Here is a 25,677-nt window from a genome sequence, read left to right on the forward strand (position 1 = left end):
TGCTTCTGTAAGGCCCTCTGGATGCCCACGAGTTTTGGCCTGATTTGCACTTCTGAAAACAATGCGTTGGCTTTCTGCAGCCTTGGAAAGTCGCAGCAAGTTGGGGGCTGTGCCAAAATGAAGCTGGTCTCAAGGCTAGTTGGTCCCACCAGCCCAAGGCAGGAAGGAAGTTGTTCCTTTCAGGTCTTCCCACTCAAAACGAAAAACAGGGTCAGCACAGCTGCAGAGCTTCACCATGCACTTTGTGGCACAGGAGGGTGAGGTTGGTGTCTCTTCATGTCTTCGTCAGATGTTGTCCCCCAGTGGTCGACTGCCTCTAGTCCCAAAAACTTCGTCTTTTAAGCAAGTTCCCATTCATTCACAACCCTAGGCTGTAAATCACCCAGCAGGGTGGCTGTCCTCCTGGACAGCAGCCGGCCAATCAGAACTAGTTTCACTCAGGCACACCTAGAGAAAAAGGACAGGGAAGTCGGGACCCTCCCACACTTCCTGCCTTTCCAGACACACTGGAGCCTGGGCGAGCTTAATCCTGGGTGCACTGTGTCCCCCCCCCCCCCCGACCCCTTCCCTGGAATTTGTCTGCACACTTGCACGACCTTGAATGTACTAGACTTAGCATGTCTGTCATGTCCTCATTTATCTCCCCTCCCTAGCTGGCTGTGTCTGCATGCATAGGCCCATTGCTGACTGTCTTGTAGGTTACTTCCCCCTATGCTATTTTTTGTTGTTAGATCATTCTGAATCTTCAGGGCATACGAACCACTACGATATCCATCTGGCTCCCTTCCCGCTTTGAAGCACTTCACCTATGTATAAGCGCTTTACAAAAACAATTATGGGACCTTTTTGCACCCCTTCCCCCCTCCCCCTTTATTTGTTGGAGGTTTTAATTTACTCTGGTGGTCAGAGGGACCTGTGCTAAAATCCCCTGTCAGTAAACCCGTTTTTTCTATACATATGGTATTGAGTCGCTCATAAGGTGCCCAGTCCCAGGTGTGCCTCCCAGGCACCCCATTTCTGCCCTAGCGTGATTTTACTACCCTACATTGGTTTTAAGGGTTATGCTGGCGGCAGCTAATATTTAGTTCTGGCTTTACCAGGGGTGCGAGCCGATTTACTGCATTAGTAGCTCAATGTGCCTTTTTGGTTGCCATTTGGGTACTAATGGGTCTTGTTAAGTCTGACTCTCAGCCCTTTTGTATAGGGGCTTCCTTTGTTCAGGGAAACCACGAGGCAGGACTTAAAATGGCTGTTTAGCCGCATGGGCTCTGAGCCCAAGATGCCAGCCTCAAAGGTAGTTTGGACTGGTTTAAACCAGCCCCTGGGCAGGCCATTACACTTCCAGTGGGGATGGGCCTGAGCGTTTGGCGTTTTTTTTATGCCAACCCAATGGGCTGGCCGCCAACAGCTCGATTTTAAATCGAGAAATGGGATTGGTAGGCTGGCAAAAGCCAGCCCCAGTGATTAAATGAATATATAGGGGAAACCCTATTCCTGAACTCAGAGCTGCTAGATTTTTGAAGGATAAGCAGATTTGCTCAAGGAATTTCAGACGGTTCCAGCCACTGCTGCATGTTTAGGCCCACTTCAGGCCATACTGGCTGGATGCAGTGGCTTGGATCCTGGGCGCTCTTCCCGAGATGCTCATCCTGTTCTTGGTCCTGGCCATCTGCTGGGCTGTTTTCTTGGGCCGTTTAATGCATTTTTCTGCTGTATCCCACCTTGATTCTGGTAGCTGCTGCCTGGAAAGGTGTTGGACTCCCCAAACCCGCCTTTGCATGCCTGGGCGTCCCTGGTCACCACCACCATTGTCTGGGGGTGGGGGAGGGGAAATTGGGGGGGGTGTGTATACACACCACATTTGCATTCTGAGCTGCTGGGGTCTGCCGTGTGCACATTGCTCTGTCCTCCTGGAGCCATCTCAGTCGTGAATTCCACTCTACCGATGGACGATTGTTCTTTTGGGCTGTTGGGGTCATTGTCAGGGTGCCAAACCCTGGGTGACTGGAACCTTCAATTCGACCTTTCGAAAGCAGCTGCTAATTACCGTGTTGTATCTCCTTCTGGGAACCAAATTTCTGGAGGCAGCCACTGTAAGTACATACCGCTGGTTCCTGGGTTGGTGGGTTATTACAGATACGCCCTCTCAGGGACCCGTGGTCTGTGGAAGTCCAATTCTGCAGGTCCCTTTCTTTTGCACTTCCCCGCTGGCTGACACTGGGGCCTGAATCCTGCTCTGCTTCTTTGCTCCTGGGGCTGCTGGGTCCTGAACCCTCCACTGGATCTCTTCTGCGTCTCCCCACTGGTGCTCCCGGGGGTCGACTGTGGTCTTCTTGGCACCTGTGGAAAGAAACCGACTTTCCTTGCTTTTTCCTATGGGCCACTCTTCTCAACAATGGACCTCTTAAACGTAACACTGCAAGGTATTCACCTCTACTCTAACATTTTCCTAGGGTTCTCCCGAGGTCCCTGGAGTTCCCCACCAAGCCCTAGATCTTTAGAGACTTCCCTTGAGGTTCTAGGGACTTTTTTTTACAATTCTGTACATTACACTCCTTCATTGGAGATACAGCGTATCATTGTGTGTTCATACCGTTTCCTTCCTTGGTGTGTAATATCTCCTTCTGGACCTAGACACCATCTAAAATATATCCTAGACCCTGTGCTCAACCTCTAAGTGCTAAACTTTGTTATAGGCATAGATGTTAAGTACAATACTTCCTGCAGAAGGTAATAGGAGCCTGCACCAAGTTCTGTTTGGTACCTTTTGTATTCTAAACCCCATAATTCCTGTGTGTAATATTGTCTAGGGGTCTCTCTCTTAACTTACATCCGAAAGCTTATATGCAAAAGCCAACCACCAGGTATGTCGAGTTAGGCTTTTACTGGCCATTTACTGTTTTTTTTATGTACACTATACTGCAATATGTTCTGTGTCACCCGAATGCTTATTTCCTAGCATAAATATTTTGTGTGTGACTTCATTATAAAGTGCATATGTTTACAGTACACCAGTGTGGGGGTGTTCTTGTGTGGTATGTGTTGGGACTAATTGTACCTCCATGCCAGCCTCCCTCCCTCCCTACTAAAAGGTCTGACTGCTCTGCTACGGCTACCTTTGGAGCGCCTGGTCTTTACTTTTGGGTTACAATGCTCCACCATTAGGTTAGATGGTTACACTGCCCTCACCAGAAGGCTGTGCAAGAGTCTCCGTAACACATGGCATCACCCAAACTCCTCCTGAAGCTTGTGCTACCAAGAAAATAAAAATCAGGCTGTAAATACAAGTTCATCCACTGGAAAAAAAAGGTGTCGAGCGAAAGAAAAATGGCATTCAAGATCTGCTACAAATTTGAATTATGAATATCGCTGCGAGTAACTAGGCTCAGCAGCTCCAGAAGGACCTCCTGTGCAGATTGCTGAAAGCTGGAGACCAAGGTTAGTAGCTTAATTCACCATTAAACCCCACCCAAATTATCAATCAGAGCTGAGGGAACAGCAGTTCGGGGGGTGGGGGGGAGGGGGGGACACATATCCAGTCTCCTGCCAGAGGAAGGGGGTGGCATGGATACAAGCAAGCTTTCATGTGGCAATTGGAGTCTAAGAAGGCATCAACAACTTGAAAGAAATACAGGTTTTAAGTCCTCTCTCAACCAAGGTAAGAAATCAAAGAACAAAAGACTGTTTCATAGAACAAGATATGTCATTTAAAGATAAACAATCCTTACCTGTCAATCAAAGAATCCCTCATGCTAGTAGCAATAGTACTGGGCTGAGCATCATTTAGTTTAAAGACGCTCTCAATGACGGAAAGTTCTGTGCTGGTCGTGTCCAGGCCACAAAAGGCACACCAATCATTAACAACCATTCCTGCAGCAATCACCTCACTGCCACGATTCACAGTGCCAGCCTACAAAATAGAAGTTAAGAGTTTTTACAATGTAAAAATGCCATGTCTGAAATATATAAGTAATGATGTATTATTTGTGAGGATAAGGTGGTGTATGTTGCATCTTGCAAGTATTTTACTATTGTTTAAGGTCACACTGATTGTAATAACAATTTCCTAAAGTTTGATCTTTTTTGCCAGTTGCCATTTCACATGTTCCTATTTGAATAGTGATTTATGACCAATATTGGATACATCACTCACGGTAATCTTATTTCTGGTGCTTGTATCTTCTTAGATTCGCCTGATTTGCATTGACATCTAGCGGAAGTCTGAGTATTACAGGATTTGTTTTCTAAACTCAAAAACAGACGTCGACTGGGCGCGATTAGTAATACTATCCCTAGTGTGACGTGTACTGTACCCATGGTCCTTCAAGCGTCGCGGTCCCCAAGATTGATCATTTCTGACATGAAGTATAGCGAGAGTACAGATGTGTAGTGCAGAAACAGAAGCCCCAGAACACATCTATGCACCTTCTACTTCAGTAGGGGAGGAAGGGTGGGTGCATGTGAATCTAAGCAGATACAAGCAGCAGAAATATGATTACGGTGAGCAACGTATCCTTTCTGGAGCTTGTAGATCTGCTTAGATGACATGCTCTGCATAGATTAGCGAGCAGTGTCTGGAGAAGGAGGTGGGAAGTTAGAAGGTACAACGGCAAAGATGTTTTAGGAATGCCCGTTTCACCTGTGAATCTGCTTTAGAAATGTGTGTCAATGCAGTAATATTGTGTGAACGTATGAACGGAACTCCATGTAGCAGCTTTGCATATGGCATCTAGAGGGACATTCACAATGAAAGCTAAGGAAGCCCCTGTAACTCTGGTAGAGTGTGCCCTTGGTGTAAAAGGTAGAACCTTTTTGGATAGGGAATAACAGTTGTATGCATCCGACTATCCATCTGGAGATGGCACCCTTCGATATGTGATAGACTTCTCTATCAGGTGCTTTGGAAACAAAGAGTTGAGTTTTGTTCACATAGTACAAGACCGCCCTCCGTACATCAAGTGAAGGAGGTTTCTTTCTGCTGAGTTTGAAAGATTCTGAAAGAAGGTGGGGAGTTCTATGCACTGGTTTACATGGAACTTAGAAATTAAATAAGGTGAAAACCTTGGATGTGTTCGGAGGACAACCTTGTGCCTGTGAATGATGAAAAAGGGGCCTTGTTCCGATAAAGCCTGTAGCTCACTGACTCTTATGGGGATGATAGCTACCAGGAATGCAGTTTTATAGGTAAGATGCTTTATGCTGGCCTTGTGCATAAGCTCTAAAGGTGGCGGCCCATCAGCTTTGAGTGCACAACATTGAGATCCCAACTCAGCGGAGGGTTGGAAATGGGGGGGGGGGGTGGGAGGGGTTATAGCCTCTTTACCCCTTCCATTAATGCCTTGATGGCAGGGACTTTCCACCAGGACACCTTGGTCTGTGAAGTGGTGTAAGCCGATAGGGCACCCAGATATACCTTTAAGGAGTAGATTACTAGGCCGGAGTCTAGCAAGTGGCCCATGTAGTGTAGAATGTTAGCTGGAGAACATTTTAATGGGTTTAGTGATTTTGATGTGCATCACAAATCCCTTCCACTCATTAAAATAACAGTGCCTGGTGTTGGGTTTTCGTGCCTCCTTGGGGATATCCATTCACTTTGTGGAAGGTTTAAGTGGCCAAACTATGACTTCAGGAGCCAAGCTGCCAAGTTCATGGATTTTGGGCGTGGGTGGAGGGATGCCCCCTTGTGTTGTGTCAACTTGCTGTATGGGCACGGGAGCTTGATGGGGTCGCACATCGCCTGTTTGAGCAGATCTGTGGAAACCAAGGCCGTCTCAGCCACATAGGAGCAACCAGGATCAGGGTTATTTGTTCCTGGTGCATTTTGCTGGTGTGGGGGGGGGGGGGGGGGGGGCGAAGGGGGTAGGGGTGAAGCGTAAGCAAATTTCCCTGACCAGTTCATCCACAGGGTGTTCCTCTTGGACCCTGGCTGGGGAAACCTGGACGCAAAGTCTGGACATTGAGCGTTTAGCTTTGTGGCAAACAAGTCTAGTGGGGGGGAGACCCCATAGTGAGAATATTCTGTCTAGGATATCTGTCGAGTTGCCACTCATGTTCTTCTGGTGGAGGGTGTCTGCTGAACGTGTGCCAGAGAATCGAGTTCCCCTGGAACATGTTGGGATGTTAGAAACATGTTCCGCTTGAGTGCCCCTCCATATCTTCTGGGATAGTTTGGACAGACATGTGTTTTATACAGTAGCGAGTTTCCACTGTCTGTGGGCTGGGTGGTGGAGGTAGTGTGCCGCCCCAACCGGCAAGTGAGGAGTCTGGTTAGGATCGCTTGGGCTGGTGGAGCAAGACAATGTTCCTCAACAGGTTGACTTTGGACCACCAGCGAAGAGCCTGAAAGAGGGTTAGCGAAACAACCACTAGATCGCCCCACTGTCCGCTTGCCTGAGCCCACTGTTTTGCTAACCATTCCTGCATTGGGTGCAAGTGCGTGTGAGGAACAAAATAAATGCAAGAGGCCATCATCCCTAGCAAGCGCATTGCTTTGCGTACCCTTATCTGGCAACCGACCTTGTATTGAGGTACCTGCAGCAGCATATTTCGTCATCTCTCGCTTGGGGAGAATGCTAGTGCCTCAGAGTCTAGAATAGCCCCCAGAAATTGTTTTGTTCTGTTGTGGATTACATTTGATTTTTTCTCGTTGGAGAAACCCAGATTGAAAAGGAGGTCTATAGTTTTTTGCGTATTTAGTCTGCACATTTGGGAGATTGCCCAGTGATCAGCCAGTCGTCCAGATAAGGGTATACTGGGAAGGATTTTCTGTGCAGGTGTGCTGCCACTACTGCAAGCACCTTGGTGGACACTTTGCAGAGGAGATGCCAAATGGGAGTACCTTGAACTGGTAGTGTACTCCTGCCTTCATGAAATGCAGGTATTTTCTGTGCGCAGGGTTCATTGAAATATGAAAGTATGCATCTTCCATGTCCAATGTCGGCATGTAGTCCCCCCGTTTCAGGAGTGGAATGACCTGAAGCGGGGTCATGCAAAACTGGTTTGACATACTTGTTTGCGGGGCGCAGATCTAGTACTGGGCGCATGGTAAGGTCTTTTTTGGCACCTTGTTTACCTGGTTCGCCGGGATAATTTCTATTGCGTCCTTCTCGAGCAGCGCCTTCGTTTCCTCCAGCAGTATGGCTGTTTCTTCTCTTAGTTTCTTCTGTCTTGGTGGACGGCAAGGTAGTTTCTGAATCAACAATCCATTACCTGCTTGCTACGTGGACAACACCCATTTGTCTGATGTTATTCCCCTTCCCATGCGTGGGTGAATGGAGTTGCATGGGAGGGGAAACGGCATGTCATTGTTTGGGAGGGGCCGAGCCTTTCCCAGGTGAGGTTCTGCCTCTACTTCTGCCCCTTTTATTCCCTCTTTGAAAGGCAGACAAGGAACACTGGCCTCGAGACTGGTTCCACGACGAGGCCTGCCCGCCCGGAGAGTAGTTTGAGGAACGTGGACCGCTCCGTCCCCGAAATCTTTTTGAATGTGGGGAACCCTGTTGGGAATAAGGTTGGTTAGTCAGTTGACCAAGGGACTTCATGTCATACCAGTCCTTGGCACTGCTTAGGGCGTCCTCTATGGCCTTACCAAATAGGACGTTTGAGTCTACTGGCATGTTCAGGAGGGTAGCTTGGGTCTCTAGCTTAAACCCTGACTGCCTAAGCCAGGCATGCCACTTAAGAGGGTCCCTTCGGCTATGAGGAGTAAGTGTTGTCTGCAGCATCAAGATTCTTTTTCAGGATGCAGCTTGAGACTTGCCTGCCTTCTGAAAAAGTTTTAAGCAGCTGGGTATTTAGTGGTTCTGGAACGGCCTGTAGTTGATCAAGCTCGTCCCATTTGTGGCAGCCGTAATTAGCTAAAAAGGCTGTTTTGTTGGCAATTCTTGTTTGATACGCTGCAGAGGAAGCTACTTTTCTCCCAAATGTATACATCTTTTTACTCTCCTTGTCCGGCGGGGTCTCTGCTGACGCAAGGGGAGTGCCCGCCCTCTTTGGGGTGGTAGTATACCAGAGAAGCTGGCCCCTAATGTACAGGGGGTTAGTGGGTGCAGGCCTGAACTCCTTTTCTATTCTAGGATGGACTAGTCTAGTAAGACTAGGCGTTACTAGGTATGGTTGAATCCGTCTCTGTATTGATTACAGGAGGTATGAATTGCGTGGCTGCCTTTTTGTTCCCCAGGATGTTTTCCACAAAGTCCTCATCTGCTTGTGTTTCCTCAGTGTCAATGTTGAAATGTTGCGCCGCCTTCGGTAACAATTCGTTGTAGTATAGTTGGTTGTCAACTGGCGAGTATGCAACCGGCTGGTCCTGTGGTGCCAAGGCTAGAGTGCCTAGAGCAGAGGTGCTGGGCTGTGGCTCAAGGTGGGTTTTCTTGGGTGGGGGGTGGCTCTTCTGATGTCCCTGGCTGCGAGGCATCCAAGTACCATTAACTGATCTGGGTGTCTGTCCATAAAGTCTACCAAGTCGGACATTCGTCCCAAGATCTTGTTGAATTGTTCTGTTGTAAACTGACATTCTGGTGGGAAGCCCAAGATGACAGGGCCCTGGGAAGGGGTGACATCCTTAGTAGGGATGGATTTTTTGGGAAGGCTATTCATATGGCGCATAGCCCCAGAGAGGATGTCTAAGGGTGGCCTTGGGACTGAATGGCTTCGAAATTGTGTTTTTCAGCGCTTTTCTAGGAGACGCCGAGATGCCTTTCGATGCCTGCTCTTCAGTGCGTGAAACGAGGGACTTTACATAAGCGGTGTCGGAACTGACTTTGAATTTGTATGCAATTTTCCCTCAAGTTGTGTATCGTTGGGGAGAATTCTCAAAAATGTGCCAATTCCCTTCACCTTAGAGACCCCCAGCTGGATTTTGAGGACGATTTTCTTTTTTACCTGGAGAGAGGGAGCCTTTTTCCCCCACTCATGTATTTCGATGTGCGTTTTTCTCTTGTGTTCTTGGATTATGGAGTTTTAGACAACTCCATAGGCATCTTTTCATGTGTGTTACACAGCACCCTCAGTGCAGTAACACAGGGAAGCCTTTATAGGCTGTCCCGAGGTTTAAATACCTTCTATGGGATAAACTACTGTTTCCCAGAGAATGTAAAGTTACATTGACTTTACTAGTCTTTAAATACCTAGACCCAGCACACACCATCTTACAATAGAGTGCTGGAGGGGCTACTTAGTATCCCGCGTCTAGAAACTCATGTAGCAGTCAAATGCTACCCTTTCCTATCGAAATAGCTGGTGGCAGTGGTTTTACAACAAACTACCATGATTTTTCGCGACCGCGAACACCACTAGCTAAAAATCGCAGGAGCCATGTTTTTCAAGATGGTGCCTTAAGCCCCTTTGTTTAAACGGGTCCCGGTGTTCTTTTTTCACCACTTCTTTTTGGAAAGGTCCTTCGAGTTGGTCTCTGCGCGGCAAACTAGGTTTGGTCGCTTTATTTCAATGCCTTTGGCGGGCTTCAGGACTGAAGACCGCCTCTGGCGTCCGAGTGTCTGGGGTGGGCAGGAAGTGTGGGAGGTGCCTGAAACTCCCAGTGCTTAGTCTCCTAGGAGACCTAAATGCACTGGCATGATTGGCTGGCTGACTGTCCGGCAAGGACAGGCACCCTGCTGGGCGAGTGGCAGCTAGGCTGGAATGAAAGGGGGAAAACTGTTTAAAAGACGAGTCTCTTGGCTTGGAAGGCAGAGTCGACCACAGGAACGAAAGAACCGAAGATGAGCTGGAAGAGGACGGCAGCTGCAACTAGTGGACCGTTGGTTTGCCCGGTGGAGCCCTGCTGCAGGTCCGAATTGCCAAGTTCATCTCGACCGAGAAGCCCCTTCAAGGACGACTTCTTCCTTTGAGTTGGTAGGACCAATCAACTCGTAAGCCAACTGGATACCATTCTCAGAGCTGGTTAGGATTAACCAGGGAGAAGGACACAAGCTTGTGTGCTTGAAGAACAGCAACCGGAATCGAAGATTTGCCAAGTTGTCAGCTTTGTGATCCGTGCCCGTGCAGTAGTCCCCAGAAGTCCTCCCTCTTGTCCCCACAACTGAGGCTCAGGAACAGGGAGACCTGCAGGAACAGAAGTCTTCAGCTGCATCTTTTTCTTCAATCTAAGGTACTGTGAAAACCTGACGGAGAGAACTTCCCTCTCACTGCGAAAGTTCATGGCACTTTGGCAACTTGCAGGCCTAGTCAGCTTGTGGCCCGACACACGAATCCTTCCATGAACTACTTCTAAGAACCATGGCAAAGACTTTTCCTTTTAAATACCAGAACCGTTTCTACTTATACAAGACACTAGCCCATTGACTTTGGCCTACCTATTGCATTGAATCAACTCCCTGGTGAACTCACTGTTTAAAATAATTGTAATATTTGTTTTATTAACTTATGCCTTTTTGCTCCTATGTCAATGCTATTTGGCTCCTACTTCAAGGGAGCTCAACTGCTTAGCAATCTGTATTGTAGTATTTTTGTGCGATATTGGTTGCCTCATTTAGTGAATGCTTTATAAATGATTGTGTAATAAATGAAGTATTTTACCAAGAAACCTTGAGTAGAAGTGTCTATCTTAATACTTGTCATTGTAGACCTTTGTGTAACACCCTTACAAGCTCACATTCCCTCTCGAGATAAGCCCGGCTGCTCAGCTCACTACCAAAAACTGTGGTACAGACTCACACCAAAGGTTGGTTTTGCTTACACCTGTAGTCCTAGCTGTGTGTAGTGGTCCGAGAGGGTACTGCATACAAACTTTGCCCAACATGTACCCCCCAACCTTTTTGCTGCTGTTTAACATAGTCTGACTTTACCAGGGGAGTCCAGCCTTATGTTGCACCACTCTGGGCTTTCGCTCACTTTTTATGGGGAAACTGACATGCCCTAAAGACAGTCAGTACTGGGAGACTTTGTTTCCCTTAGTCCTTTCCAATGTTGCAACTTTTCTGCAACAAGCGTACAATGTACCTTCCAGTACAGTAAGCTTGGGTCTCCTAGTCATTTCCAAAGGCCCTAGATACTCTCGAAGGATTTTTTAGGAGATGTGTCACAGACAGCTGGTGGCAGCTTATCTTTTTGTGTATTTTTAACCCTTTCCTGCCAGGTAAACCGCGATTACCATATTTGGCACAAATAGGTGGCCTTCCTCCAAAATGGCCATGCCACGAGGTTCTTTGTCCTGTCCTTTGGCCATCTTGCCCCTTCGCCTTCCCCAGGTCGAGCCGGCCTGGGTCAATCCTTATTTGGGCATTGATTTTCCTGCGAAATGCCAAGATTTTGTGGGCTTCTGCATGCCTTGTGTGCGCCTACAGGATGTGGGCTGGGGTGTCTATCCCCAATACACATCCTGGGTGCCAGAGAGTCTGGAGTGCTGTGAATGCCTGGGACCACCATGGTCCGCAATTGGTCCACGTATGGCAGGCCTGTATGTGAGCAGATTTCCCATTGGGTCCTTTTTGTTTTGGCGCAAAGGAGTTTCTTGATAAGAGAAGCCCCCAAACACCCATACCATGTCGATCGCTGGAGTTCTCACTGAACAAAGGATAAGATCCAAGTATCCTGAAGCTAAGATGCCGAGTCGAGGAACCACTGGTGACCCGCTGGAAGGTTTGGCACCCTGAGCCCGCTGTCGTCCCTTGAGACCACCTCTGCATCTGGTCGTCCTAGAAGGTCTGCGAAGACGCTTCGACCCATTGGAATAGTGGGACCAACTATTCTCAGCACCTACATCAAAAACTGCAAGTAAGCCTTCCCGGAAGTGTCCCTGAGTCAACCGGTGGGCTTACGCAGGACCTTTGCTCCGTCTCCCCCCGCCGTTTCGAGGAGACCCTCGAAACTTGGTATACCACTAGCTGTGTTCACAGCACCCTCACACCGAATTTCGTACACTTGGCGTTCCCAGGTCTGAAGTGAGACAAGTGCGCCAGAACCAGAGCATATGCAGTTACCGTGTCGCCCAGCCATGGTGACCACCTTTCCAGGTGCGCTTTATTTGTGCCCCTCTTGCTCCGGAAGCCTGCTGCAGTGAAACTGGCCTGATCCATCCACCAGGAGTGGAGAAATCACCATTGTACCGTTTGGGATTCACCATCTTCGCCATTGAAAGCCACAGAGCCGTCAAATTGCCGCACTTGAACCTGCAACCGAAATGGACTCGACTGCTGAGGTGCGCCAGGGGTCGGTGAGTAATCGCAACCCTAACCAGTGGCACCTAGTGCCTCCATCCATTTTTATGCACGAGTGCCCCCCCCCCCCCCCCCCGAGAGCCCCTCTCCTTTCCACTGCTAGTGTGAACTAGCAAACTATTCACAACTCTTGGAATCGACTATGCCCTTAAGTGGAGACCCTCCTCAAATAGTGGGAACCTATTCTTCATCGCCTCACCCACCTTCCAGAGTTGCTACAGACCCTTGAAGAGACCACTTTTGCCCATCTTAACTATCGCGTACGCTTGCATTGCATGTACTTTTGAGCATTAGGCTCCACTCTTCTTAGGGATTGGACTGTCTCAGAGTTAGGAGTGTTTTGGATGCAGAAGGGACAAAAGACTATTTGCACTGGCTGTTTCCTTCCCCTTTTAGATTGTGGACCCATTTCATGCCATCAACCTTTTAGACCCCATTAGTCTTGTATGACATGCATTACTCACCGTAATAGCATTTCTGATGATTGCATCTGCTTAGATTCACATGCTGTGCATATGGTCCGACATCCAGTGGTAACCGCAGAGTATTGCATCTCGTCTTTCGGGGACCGAAAGGGGATGTCAGCATAGGCGTGTCTGTAACACTATCCCTATTGTGACGTGTAGTGTACCCAAAATCCCCCACATGCCGAGGTCCCGCCGATTGTATTTTTTCTGCCATGAGGGAGCCCAAGGCTATTGTGAGTACATGAAGAGAGAAAGACATCTTTGTTCCTTCCACCCCAAGCGGGGAGGCAGTGAGGGCGCATGTGAATTTAAGCAGATACAATCATCAGAAATGCCATTACGGCGAGTAATGCAGGTCTTCTGATGCTTGTTAATCTGCTTAGAATCGCATGCTGTGCATAGACCAGCGAGCAGTACCCAGAGTTGGAGGTGGGTTGTGAGAAGAAACAGAGAAAAGAGGTCTTAAAACTGCTTGTCCCACCCGAGAGTCAGATCTAGAATGAGTGTCTAGGCAATAGTGTTTTGTAAAGGTGTGTGCAGAACTCCAGGTTGCCGCTTTGCAAATGGACTTGAACATTTGCAATGAATGCTATGGAAGCCCCAGTGCCCCAAGTAGAGTGTGCTCTAGGCCTGACGGGCAGTTCTCTCTTAGCAAGAGAGAAACAGTGTGATGCATTTAACAATCCACCTTGAGATAGCTGATTTAGAGACAGGAACCCCTTTTCCTTACAAGCTGGCACTGAAACTAAAATGTGGGTTTGTTTTCCAAAGTGGTTTTGTGCTTTCCAGGTAGAACATGACTGCCCTGCACACATCCAGTGTGTGTAGGCTTGTTTCGGCCATGCTAGTGGGATTCTGGAAGAAAGTGTGTAGTTCTATCCATTGGTTCACATGGAACTTTGAGATGAATTTAGGCGCAAATCTGGGATGAGTGCGCAGAACTAACAACTGTGGACTGCAACAAAAGGGTCTAGAACAGAAAGGGCCTGTATTTCGCTAACCCTTCTAATACAAGTGATAGCCACCAAGAAGGCTGTCTTGTAAGTAAGGTCTTTTAGACTTGCTTTATGCATAGGCTCAAAGGGAGATCCCACGAGTCTGGTTAAAACCACATTTAGATCCCCATCCAGGAGCTGGGTGCGAAATGGGGGGTGATGGATTCTCTTAACCCCTTCCATAAAGGCCTTAATCACCAGTACTTTCCACCATGACACTTTGTTGTGACGTGGTGTAGGCTGAGAGCGCAGCAAGATGAACCTTTAGGGAATTGAAGACCAGTCCTGTGTCTAAGAAATGGGTTAGGTACAGCACGATATGAGTGGGTGAGCAATCAATGGGATTGACGCCCTTGGTATTACACCAGATGACAAAATGTTTCCATTTACTGGAATAGCAATAGCGGTTAGTTTTCCTAGCTTCCCTGAGAATGTTCATGCATCTCTGAGGGAGCTGAAGGTGTCCAAACTCTACGACCTCAGGAGCCAGGCTGCTAAGTTCAGAGTTGGTGAGCATGTGTGTAGGGTCTCCCCCGTCCTGAGACATGTTGTACGGGCAGGGTAGTTTTACTGGTGGGAAGAGGGCCATTTCTATTCGATGAGCGAACCCACATGGGGGCTACCAATATCATGGTGACTGGTTCCTGGTGCATATTGTGCACTATCTTGTTCAGTAGGGGAGTCGGGGGGGTGGGGGGGGGGCGTCAGCGTAAACAAATCTTCCCAACCATGTTATCCAGAGTCTGTTCCCCTTGGAGCGGTTCTGGGGGTACCTGGAGGCGTAGTCTTGGCATTGGGCGTTCTGAGTTGCCAACAGTCGATCTCTGGGAAGTAACATTCTGCAAAGACGTTTGAGACCATGTCTTCATGCAGACGCCATTCATATTCTACGGGCAGTGGGAAATCTCGGCTGAGCCCATCTGCTAAAAGATTGAGTTCCCCTGGAACATGTTGGGACAACAGAAACACTGTTTGAGAGCCCACATCCAAATGTTTTGGGACAGCTTGAATAGCCCTGGAGTGTGCCCCCCCCCCTTGTTTGTTTAGGTACTACATGGCTGTGGTGCTGTCTGTCAGAACCAGAACTGTCTTCCCTTGTAGTTGAGTCTGAAAGGCTTTCAGTGCCCTGAACACCGCTAATAGCTCTAGCAGATTTATATGGTTGGACACTACTTGTGGGGACCACAATCCATGTGCTGTCTGCTGAAGCAGGTGAGCCCCCACCCCGTAAGAGAGGAGTCTGTCGTGAGAGTAGCTTCCACTGCGGGGGTGGTGATGGACTCCCCCCACCCCCCCTCACCCCCCTTCAAGAGGTGTTCCCTCATAACACCACTGCAGAGAGAGAACGAGGGCTGGCGAGACAACTACCAGATCTTCCCATTGTCTGCTGGCCTGACACCACTGGCTGTTGAGCCACTCTTGCATGGGACGCATCCCCAGGCGCACGTGGGCAACCAAGGATATGCATGATGCCATCATATCTAGCAAGCGCATGGCCTTGCATACCGTCACCTCCCGACTGGCTACATATTGAGGGATCTGAAAAGGCATGTTCTGAACCCTCTCATTGGAGGGGAAGACTAGGCTGTCCTTCATCCGGATTAGAGCCCCCAAAAACTGTTTTACTTGACTGGGGACTAACCAGACTTTCTCGTCGATAGAGAATCCCAGACTGAACAGAAGGTCTAGGGTCTTCTGGGTGTTCAAAAAGCATATGTTGTAAGAGTCCCCTGTTATGAGCCAGTTGTTGAGGTAAGGGTAAACCGGGACGGATAGTCTGCGCAGGTGTGCTGCCACTACTGTCAGGACCTTTGTAGGCACCAAGGCAATGCCAAAGGGGAGCCCCTTGAATTGGTAATGCCCGTCTGTGCGCTGGCAACATTTAAATATGAAAGTACGCATCTTTCATGTCCAATGTTGCCAAATGGTCCCCCTGTTTCAACAGTGGGATCACTTCCTGTAGCGTTGAGGTTTTATAAATTTGCTCGCTGGGCGCAGGTCTAGACCAGGGCGCATGGTGAGGTCCTTTTTGGGTACAAGAAAGTACACTTAATAAATACCCTTGTTTACCTGAATAGGGACGGCTTCTATGGCGCCTTTTCCAAGAAGCACTTCCACCTCTTGATTTGGGATCTGCAGATGGTCCGGCGAGAGGCGTCGTGAGCGTGGCGGTCTGAACTGTGGTGGTCGGATGAATTCCACACAGTAGCCGCGGGCGACCGTCTTTATAACCCACTGGTCTGAAGTTAATCCCTCCCATGCCGTGAGGAAAGGGGTTAAACACCCCCCCGACTGGGGTGACGTGGGAGGGGACCTGGATCCGTTGGTGATTTCTGACCAGAGGCTGCGGGTCCTCTGGGGTTGGGGCCTCTGCCGCATCGTTGACCCCTAGGTGGGTAGTTGGTGGGTCGTCCGGATGTTTGTCCTATTGTTGTTTTGACTTGCACGGGATTGCCCTCAAAAAGGACCAATGAGAACCGCCTCCCCCCTTTGAGGGGGGGAAGGTTTCTGAGTTATTTGTTGCAAGGACTTAAGAGTCTCATGCCCTTTCTTGGCGTCTCCAGGGCATTGTCGACCGCTTTCCTAAAGAGATTGGTCTCTTCTATGGGTTTGTTGATCGAGCGGCCTGTGTTTCAGGCTTGAACCCGGAGTTGCGAAGCCAAGCGTGTCGCTTGAGTAGAGCGCCCTGGGCCAGTAACCTGCCTGCTGTTTCAGCAGTGTCCAGAGTGTTTTTGATTATATTGATTTACGTGCCTGCCCTCGGCCACGATGGTGAGAAGCCTGGACCTAGCGGGTTTAGGAACCTCCTGGACACCTTCTTGTACAAGGTTCCATTGTGCGTCTGCATAACTGGCAAGCAGCGTGGTGTTATTCGCTATGCAGCTGCTGAGGTAACATGCTTACCTAGGGCGTACAACCTTTTGGATTCCTTATCCGGAGGTGCCTGTTACTCTCACCTAGTTCCCACAGGGGCGATCGGACCCGGACAGCTGCAGTCTCCACCAATGTGATGCGTAGAGAAGAGTTGACAGTCTGGACTGGCCCGCCTAATCTTGTCTGCTGGACTCGTAGAAGTATTCTCCTTCAAGTGGAGAAAGGGATTTAGCCACCCGTGGACTTAAGTGATGGCCCCCCAACAGTTCTCGTTCTCCCCACTAATCACCTCCGATATTCCCTTTTGGTAACCTCACCTTGTTTTTAAATGATGAGTTCTCTATCCTGCATGGCATGCAGGGGCGCGTAGATACCAGTTACTTCACTGGGTTTAAGGTACTGGAGGAGTTCCAGGAATATTGACTCCAGTGTCTATAAAGTTCAAAGAGTTCAATATGTCCGATGTTCACGCTTGTTCCATTTCCTCGTTAGGTTGCAGCTGGGTCCAAAAGAATATTGCCTGGAGGCAGCTGATGGCGTTCAGGTAAGAGTCTGTATTACCAAACACTGTCCGGTAAAAGTTGCATGAGTTTAACTTGCCGTTTTCTCTCCCTTTATAGGTGCAGCATAGGAAGATGCGGCGAATTAAAGAATACCACCTCTGGTGGTAAAGCAGGCAAGCCTATGGTGGCAAAGAGATTGTCCTTGTTGGTTTTCTCGGCTCACCTTGTTATTCCTTTTGTTTCCCCCCCCCAGGTGCTGGGTTTCGACGAAGAAAATGATTGAGGCAGCGCCGAGTCGAAAGATGCGGTGGACTGGTGAGTATAACGCGGCGCTGCTGCTGGCGAAGCGACGCGTGCTGAAATAAGGTCCTTTCCAGGCTCGGAGATGTGCTGGGTCCAGAATCAGGTAAGGAATCAAATAATGTCTGTGATCTAACCTCTTCTCCTTTCATTGCCTTTTGTCTAGGAGCTCTGGATTCGAGGCGGGCGTGGCAGAAGACTGGATGCTGACTTGCAGACATGGTGTGCGTCACGCTGCTGAATGCAGAATAACGCAAAGCATGGGCTGCTGTTCGGGCGTGGTTTAAATAGCCTGCAAAGTAGACCCAGGTAAGAAGTTCCCCAGAACCACACCCGAGTGAAAAATAGTCCCTATAATAAAATAGTCCCATCCAGGCCTCACGTTGGCTTGGACTCATTTGCAGCATGGTCTGTATAAGGTAAGTAGAAGTCTATGAGCCTGGCGCCTATGGTGCCAGGACTGAATCCAAACAGCCCCCAGCCGGGGCTGTTGGGGTTTTAATGAGTATCCGGATGCCTGCTCCTGGGGCTGATGGGACTCGATCCGGATGCCTGGTGTTAGGCATCATGACAGTGCCTCCCCCATAGCAAGGGGTACCTTTGCCCGTTTCTGGGTGGTAGTGACTACCAAGGAGTTTGGGGTGGCGTGGCCTTTAATATATTGAGGGTCCCCTCTTGGGTTCACTGCACGGGTCTGAGCTGGCGTGACCAGGGAGGGGGTTAGCAACACAACGAGAGGTTGAGGGAGTGGGTGCCCCACTTCCCACCAACCCTCATTAGGTACATCACCTTTAGAGCAAAACAAAAAGGTTAGAGGGGTGCCAATAATTCCCAAGTAGGTGTCGTAGAGAAACCAGCATGCCACCCGGGGCAGCTGCCTCTATTGCATTCAATTATGAGGCAGAACAATAGTCAAAAACAATAAGACAATTTATTTAAGTGCAGCGACGCACCATATAGTCAACAACAATTATAGACTATTTAAAAAGAAAAAAAGGAAAACAATCTTTTTTTTCCACAGTTGAGGTAGGTTAAATACAACATAGGAAGAATATGACTTCCTCCTTGAGAATACTACTCTACAACATTAAAACAGTGCAGTAAGGTCAACAGACTAATTTAAGCTGGTGTAGTGGGCTACTGATTCAAAATAGCCCAGTAATGTCCGTGGTGTCAGTAACGGGTCATATGCTTGTGCAAATACGCAAATTAGGCTGCATTCAACACTCCAATCATTCTCACCATCCTCAATTCATACACAACTCATCCAACATGTTTCTTTCCACAAGTAAAGTGCTAAATAAGTGCAGGGAAATTCGTCAGGGACTGTCCAAAGAGGAAAAAAAAAAAAAAAAAAAAAGCACTGTAAGGAACAATTTACACAAGATGCTTAATTTTATATGGATGGGACCCATCTAATGACTATACAGTCAAGATTGAAACAATGCTTCAAAAACACAACTACAGCCTATAAGACAACAATTGTCAGGTTGAAGGCACATCAACGGCGTGGCATCTGGTGACTCTACGTATCACCTGGAAAGAAAAAGGAAGACAACGGGATCAGTATCCATTTGTCTTGCGAGCCACTGTTCAAAAATCAACAGTAACTAAATAGCCTGATGTTACAAGATCAGGCTAAGTAAAGTACAGCTTAATTGATACTTTGGCTAACCGGTATGAGCACTGGAATTGGAAAGCAGCAGCAAAGCAAAAATCAGCTGGGGCATACATAATGGTTCAGCCTCCTAGACTGACAATAGTTTATCTGAGATTTTCTTGGCACAATTGCATGTTAGTGGTCTCCTTTATAAATTTAGTCAATGGAATGCATATTTGGGAGGGAATAGTGAAAACCGCCATGAGGGAGGGGGGCCAATCTTCTTTTAACAGAGTTTAGGAGGGGAATGGCTTGGCTTGGGGGGGGGGGGGGTGTTCTCCTTGAGAATGTCATCTACAAAGTCGTGTTCGGGTACCGCTTCCTGGGCAGTGATCTGAAAGTGCTCTGCTGCCTTCCTTAAGGTGGCATTGAAGGCCATTTGATCGTCTACAGGCGAGGCCTGGTGAGCTGGGGTGGTTGGAGGAGAATCCAGGCATAGAACATCAGTGTCCTGATCGTGCATGGTAAGCGTCCATGGCTCCGTTTCCACTTGCTGGGTTTCCTCCCAGTTGTCCACGGCATCCGCCTGGTCCTCAGGGTATTCATGCAGGAAGGAAGGGTCTTCTTCGCTGTAGATATCTTGGTAATTGTCCATCTGGACCACATCTTCATGGTGGACAGAAGCCGAGGGCTGAGAGTCAAGATTTTCGTGGAAACGTGAAGCGGACCCCAAAAGAGGATCTTCATGAGATCCCTTAGGGGAAGGATGCTCATCAAGCGAGACAATCCTTTCGAGAAAGGGTCATGCTCCCTTCGAACTTCTCCCTGGTCCACTTAGAGGAACCAGAAGGGCCCAAAGGTGGAAAAACGCTGTCCTCTGCTGTTTGGCGTCAAAATTTGTCACCAAGGGTGTTGGACAGAGGCTCCCGACTGTCCTCGTAGGTTTTGCGAGTATTGGTTGCACCATGGCGTGTCTTTAGACTTGTCTGCGGCACACTCCATGCATTTTGATGCGTCTTAGGTACCAGCCCAACTGCCAAAGTAATCCTCACAATACTTTCCTCAATCTCTGCCGAATCGGCGTGAGTTAGTGGGTCAGAAGGCCCATCGATAGATTTACTGCCTACCGTGGCGTCAGAGGGCCTAGCGGTAGATTTTTCGCCTGTGAAAAAGTCGAGGAGGCCTAGTAATAGGTTTTGGGCCTACCGGGCCCTTACAGGGCACCGGAGCGTCGAATGACCGCGCTTTGGCGTGTAAACCCGATTTAGCGGTAGCGCCCTTGTTTTTGGAGTGCCCAGTTGCAAGACGCTGCTGCGGATGCGGGGAAGGCTGCTGATCTACCTGATCAGGGGAATCAGTTGACATTTTCAACTGCCCTGTTGGCGCCTTCACCTTTTTCGACGGAACCGTTTAAATCTGTGGTGGGGTTGTGTGCTTAGTGTTTTGTGGTTTCTGTACGCCCCTGTCGCCGGGTGTTGTCCCTGAAGGGAGACTTGCGTCAGGCCTTGAGGGGTTGGGGATGGGGGTGGCGGACCTAGAAGCGTCTGCCTCAAGGACTATGACATCCGATACAGATGTTACGTCGTCAGTGCCCCCGTCACTTTCAGCGGGTGTGGCAGTGGGGGAAGAGGGTTCAACCCGCAACACCGTACACGTCCCACCGCTTTACACAGCGCTCCTTAAGGGTCTTAGGCCGAAGGATCATACAAGCCGCACACTGCTTCTTGTCGTGATCTAGGGGGAGATGAGAATTACACGTTCTGTGCTAGTCTTTCCACTGGTACGCAATCCTACACTTAAGGCAGAACTTAAATGGTGTCATTGCCATAGCGAAATGTATAAACAAAGATGACCAGACCTAGAGGGCAAAGAGGGGGAAAAAGGAAAGATAAAAGATATGGCCACCCCGACTGTGTAGGCTGGCCAGAGGGCCCGGCCATGTATATGGCTAAGCCACCAGATCTTAGGCGTCTAAATCCATTGCCTTAGACAATTCCTGCAGTCTTCCCCGAAGTTGCTTGAATCGCTGTTGAAGTGACTTCTGGGGAAATAACCGACAAAGTTGGTATAAAGATAAACAATGTCTCTAATGAAGAGCTCCGCTATAGGGCGACCAGTTATCTGGGTGGAAAAAAACAATCTGGGGGACCTCTGCGCACGAGGGATTTTGGGTACACTACACATCACAATAGGGATAGTGTTACAGACACGCCTATGCAGACGTCCCCTTTCGGTCCCCGAAAGGCTCCACAGTTAACACTGGATGTCGGACCATATGCACAGCATGTGATTCTAAGCAGATTAACAAGCATCAATACTCCAGAAACAACGAACATTGATTTTCCAGAGCAACAGTGCACTGTTAAAAGCCACATTTTACATTGCAGTTTAGCAATTACAATGCCCAACAGACCCACTCCACATTTCCACAGACAAACAACTTAATTGTCAAATCTCAGTAGGGTGGAGTCTGAGGGATTAATGGGAGATCACTACAACTCGGCAAGGGACAGCACCTCAAAGTGACATAAGAGAACTAAAGAATTGTAAGGGAACATCTGACAACCAGTCCCAATTCCTATTAACTCGGTCAGGGTTCTAGTGCTCACTGCACTGCTGGACTTCCTCTCAGTTGTAGAATTTTAACTGGCAGGGTCCTCCACCGATTGCCTTCCTAGTCCCCTTGATGACGATGCCCTTCTGTTGGCAGGTCATTTCCTCCCCTCTACAGGTTTACCTTAACACCAAGTATCAAAAAGTGCCCTGCCCCACTCCCCTCACTCAAAGGCAAGGTAGCACCTCACTATCAAGAATTTCACACACTAAATTGCCAGGCCTTTCTATATGCTTTCCAACAAGTATGGCATTACCGATTCCTGGGTAGTTGTTGGGTTGTGCAAGTAGTAACCATCGGCAAGAGTCTTGAGGCTGTTTTGTCATTTTTCTCGTGCTCATGGAAGTGTCCTAGATAAAGCTCATAGAAGGCCTGCAGCAAAGTGATTTCCTCCTCTCGGGCTGGTGGTTCTCAAGTTTGCTAGTCACACCTTCACCTCGGACTGCAAGTCCAGATTGTGCCACTGATAGTTGGTCTTAAGAAAAACTGTCCTAAGGGCTTAGTAAAACCATTCAACTGAGACAGTACAAGACTCCACTCTTCGTACAAGGCTGTACCACCTAAATTCATTGTAGCGTAGACAGAGCATCCAGGAGGATCTTAGGAGGGAGAGGGCTGTAGAATCAGTACAAATGACTGTAATACAAATGGTCCTAAGAAACACTGAAACACTAAGTATTCTTAAAAATAAATAGTTTATTTAAATACAAGGAGGCCCAGAAAAATCTTGGGGGAATTAAGTACCATCACATTATATATAACCACAGTTACAAAAACAGCTGGAAGGTACCCAGACCAAAGCATAAAACCTAATTTAGAACACAGGAGTTCTAGGGAATTCAAAACAAATAGTAACTTTTTGGATTACTTTCAGTAATATAGGGGTAGTAGACCCTAGCAGTTGTACCGTGACACTCAGCAAGAAATCACTTGGCAAACCAACTGGACAAAATACAAAAAAATACTTTGTGAATAGTGGAACATTTATTCTAGGAACAGTAAAACACCTATTACTGATTCAGGATAGCAGTTATTCTAGGGGAGTTGGACCTTGGGGTGTAATCTTCAATTACAGTTGCTTTTCAGTTCACAGGGGAGCAATAACAAACTTATTTTGGGATAACAGTTATACTCAAGGTAAGTAAAACTTATACACTCTACAGGAGCCATCAGCAACTTAAAGGCAGGTATACACACAAGACTATTTTTGCGTCTGAAACAGACCAGGGAAAGCAACCCCCAGTGTTACACTTCATGAATGACTCAGTTATTCGGAGTAGGTAAAACCTACTGGACTTATTCTGCACATGCTAACAGCAAGTCAGGGGAAGCAAGACCCAGTTGGGGGACATTCAAACATTTATCCTAACAGGAATAGTGAAGTGAAACCAACAGCATTACTTTTGGGAAGAGGCACAACCAAATCAAAGGAGAGTAATATAAACTTACATGTACTTTGTTAGAATGGCAAAACCATTTCTAAGGAAAGAAAGATGTTACATATACTTTTCAGAATGTATGAACATTTCTAAGTTAAGTAAAACAACCTTACATATACTTTTCAGAACGGCAGACCATCTCTAAGGTAAGTAATAACTTTTGTAACAGTTTACTCTCGGAGTTACAGTTACCAACCCACTTCTTTAATTGTTAACAAAGACTTGCTTGCTATTCTCATTTGTAGGGAAAAGGCCCAATCCTTCGAAGTCTTTCCCCTATTCTTGGAGCATGAGTGTTCTCCGTAGCAGAAGGGTGAAGGGGGGTGCAGGGGGTTGGGCGGCACACTAGGCTCTAGTGTCCAACAGGCAGGACAGGATAGCAAATGTCAGACTTCCTAAGGAAAACTGATAAGTACCTTAGAGTTATTTGAGGGTCCAGGGGCTTAAGAGAAGACACCCTAGGAGGATTCCAGCAGGGGCTTGGGTGCACTGGACGAGAGGACTTCCAATCACAGAAAACACCCCAAAACTACACAGGAATCACAAGAGACTTGATATTGATATTTTATTTCTATCGCGCTGGTACTGTTTCAGAGCGTGGCAAGACAAGGGAGGGGAACAAGGGAGAACAAAACAACGATCTTACTAGGGCCAGTGACATTGAGAACGCGCAAGTGCATGGGGGAGGGGAAAAGTGCATGGAAGGGGACAGAAGTGGAAAGTGCGGAGCAAAGGAGAAACAGATAAATAATAAAGGCAACAAACAGTGGTAGTGCAGCCAGCAATTGGCAAGTGCTGGGTTAAAGGCAGCAGACAGGGTAGGTCGGATAAGTGCAGAAAGGAAAAAAAAGGTGGGGCTTGACGGGACTGAATGGGTACAGATACAGACCCCAGTGCAAGGGGTGGCTGGGAGGCAGTGCGGGAATTTGGGAGGGTGAGCAGATACCTGCGCCCGGAGGACAGAGTGGGCAGGTGCACAGTGGCAAGAGAGACCAGATCAGCAAGGGAGAGGGGGAGCGAAGGCAGAAGCAAAGAGGAAGGTCTTGAGGTGCTTCCGGAACAGGAGATGGTTCTCCTTAAGTTTTAGAGTGGCAGGGAGGCTGTTACAGAGGGAAGCCCCAGCCGAAGACCGATCTACACCCAGCTCGTTTCTTTGAAAAATAACTGACCCTGAGGGAGTTAGAGGAGCAAAGAGCTTCAGAGGGTAGGTATTTGCAGAGGGTTAGCTGAAGGTATTTTGGACACAAGCCCCGGAAAGCCTTGTGGACAATGCAGAGGGTTTTGCATTTAATCCTTGCATCCACTGGGAGCCAATGGAGAGATGCGATCAAGTCTTGCAGTCCTGTTCCGGATTAGTTGCAGAGGGCAGAGAGTAGAGGCAGGTAGATTCTGAGTGAGGCTATTACAATAGTCCAACCTAGAGAGAATCAGCGCTTGGGAGACCATGAGCTTCTGGGGGAAGGAGAGGAAAGGCAGAGTACCTCTGTGGAGGTGCAGTAGGAAGTTTGACCTTTTAGAGACCTCAGAGATGTGGGCGGAGAAGGAAAGTGTGGAGTCAAAGATGACCCAGAGGTTCTTAGCCTCGCAGGTGGGGGGGGGGGCAAGGGAGGCCTGCCAGAGAGTGAGGGGAAGGATGGTGATGGTGTGCTGATGGAGGATCTCCGTCTTGCTGGCATTCAGACAAAGACCATCAGCGGCACACCAATTTCGAATGGCAGTTAGACAATCGGAGATATAAGAGGGAGAGGAGGTGGCCGAGGGCAGCCTGAAAAAGGAGTGGGGTGTCAGCGTAGCACTGGAAATTGGAGCAGAAAATGGCAATGCAGTGGGCGAGAGTTGCCATGTATTGGTTGAAAAACCAGGGCGAGAGGTTAGTCCCCTGGAGAGCCACACAGGTAGAGAGGAAGATGGATAGGAAGGACCCAAGTTGGCCCTTCCTATCCATCTTCCTCTCTACCTGTGGTGTTCAAGTTGGACCTGGGAGGGTTGATCAGAGAGGAAAGGAGGTTAGCCATGCCAGAGCCTGATCAGTGATACCCAAGTCATCAAGGAGATGACCAGGATGGTATGGCTGACCGTGTCGAAGGCAGAAGAGAGATGGAGGAGGACAGAGGGAATGTTACAATCAAGGTTGGAGAGCAGATCTTCACGGATGTTCGGGAGAGCAGTTGCCATGCTTTTGGCTGCTCTGAAGCCAGACTGGGGAGACAGCCAACAGAATTGGAATGTAGGTTAAGCTAAGAGATGGACAACTTTTCCAGGAGTTTGCCCAGAAAGGGAGTAATGGAAATTGGGCGATAGTTAGCCGGACATGATGGATCAGCTGTGGGTTTCTTGAGAAGTGGATGCACAAGGGAGTGCTTCAGAGGGTTGGGGGGGGGGGGGGTGGGGGGTCGGAGGATCCGGAGGCAAAGGAGTGGTTGCAGAAACCAGCAAGGGCCGGAGCGAGGGTGTCAATGTGGTCCCTTGATGGTTTTAGAGGAACAGGGATGAACTCGTTTTGAGGAGGCCTTCATAGATGCTGGTCTAGCGACCTCAAGGGAGAAAAGAGGAAAGGATGAGAAGGGAGTGGGGGGGGGGGGTTGGCTGAAGGAGGGTCAGCAAGCACAGATGGAGAGGGGACGAGGAGGGGTAGGGGTGGAGAGGGTGGAAAAGAGGTCCTGTGTTTGAGGGCATTGCAAAGAGCCTGGGAGGCAACAGGAGGGGTAG

At 48.5% G+C, this 25,677-nt stretch overlaps 1 protein-coding gene across 3 annotated transcripts in view; it reads right to left on the reverse strand.

Annotated features, from left to right (window-relative positions):
* The window catches only part of EIF6 (eukaryotic translation initiation factor 6), a 191,471-nt gene that overhangs the window by 45,553 nt on the left and 120,241 nt on the right, over positions 1–25,677 (reverse strand). For all 3 annotated transcript variants that reach the window (XM_069652215.1, XM_069652217.1, XM_069652216.1), the window contains exon 6: positions 3,729–3,910. In XM_069652215.1, the coding sequence (XP_069508316.1) occupies positions 3,729–3,910 (182 nt within the window). The remainder of the gene's footprint in view (positions 1–3,728; positions 3,911–25,677) is intronic.

The sequence above is a fragment of the Ambystoma mexicanum genome, chromosome 3p (genome assembly GCF_040938575.1).
Source record: "Ambystoma mexicanum isolate Mex_15411 chromosome 3p, UKY_AmexF1_1, whole genome shotgun sequence".
Taxonomy (NCBI): domain Eukaryota; kingdom Metazoa; phylum Chordata; class Amphibia; order Caudata; family Ambystomatidae; genus Ambystoma; species Ambystoma mexicanum.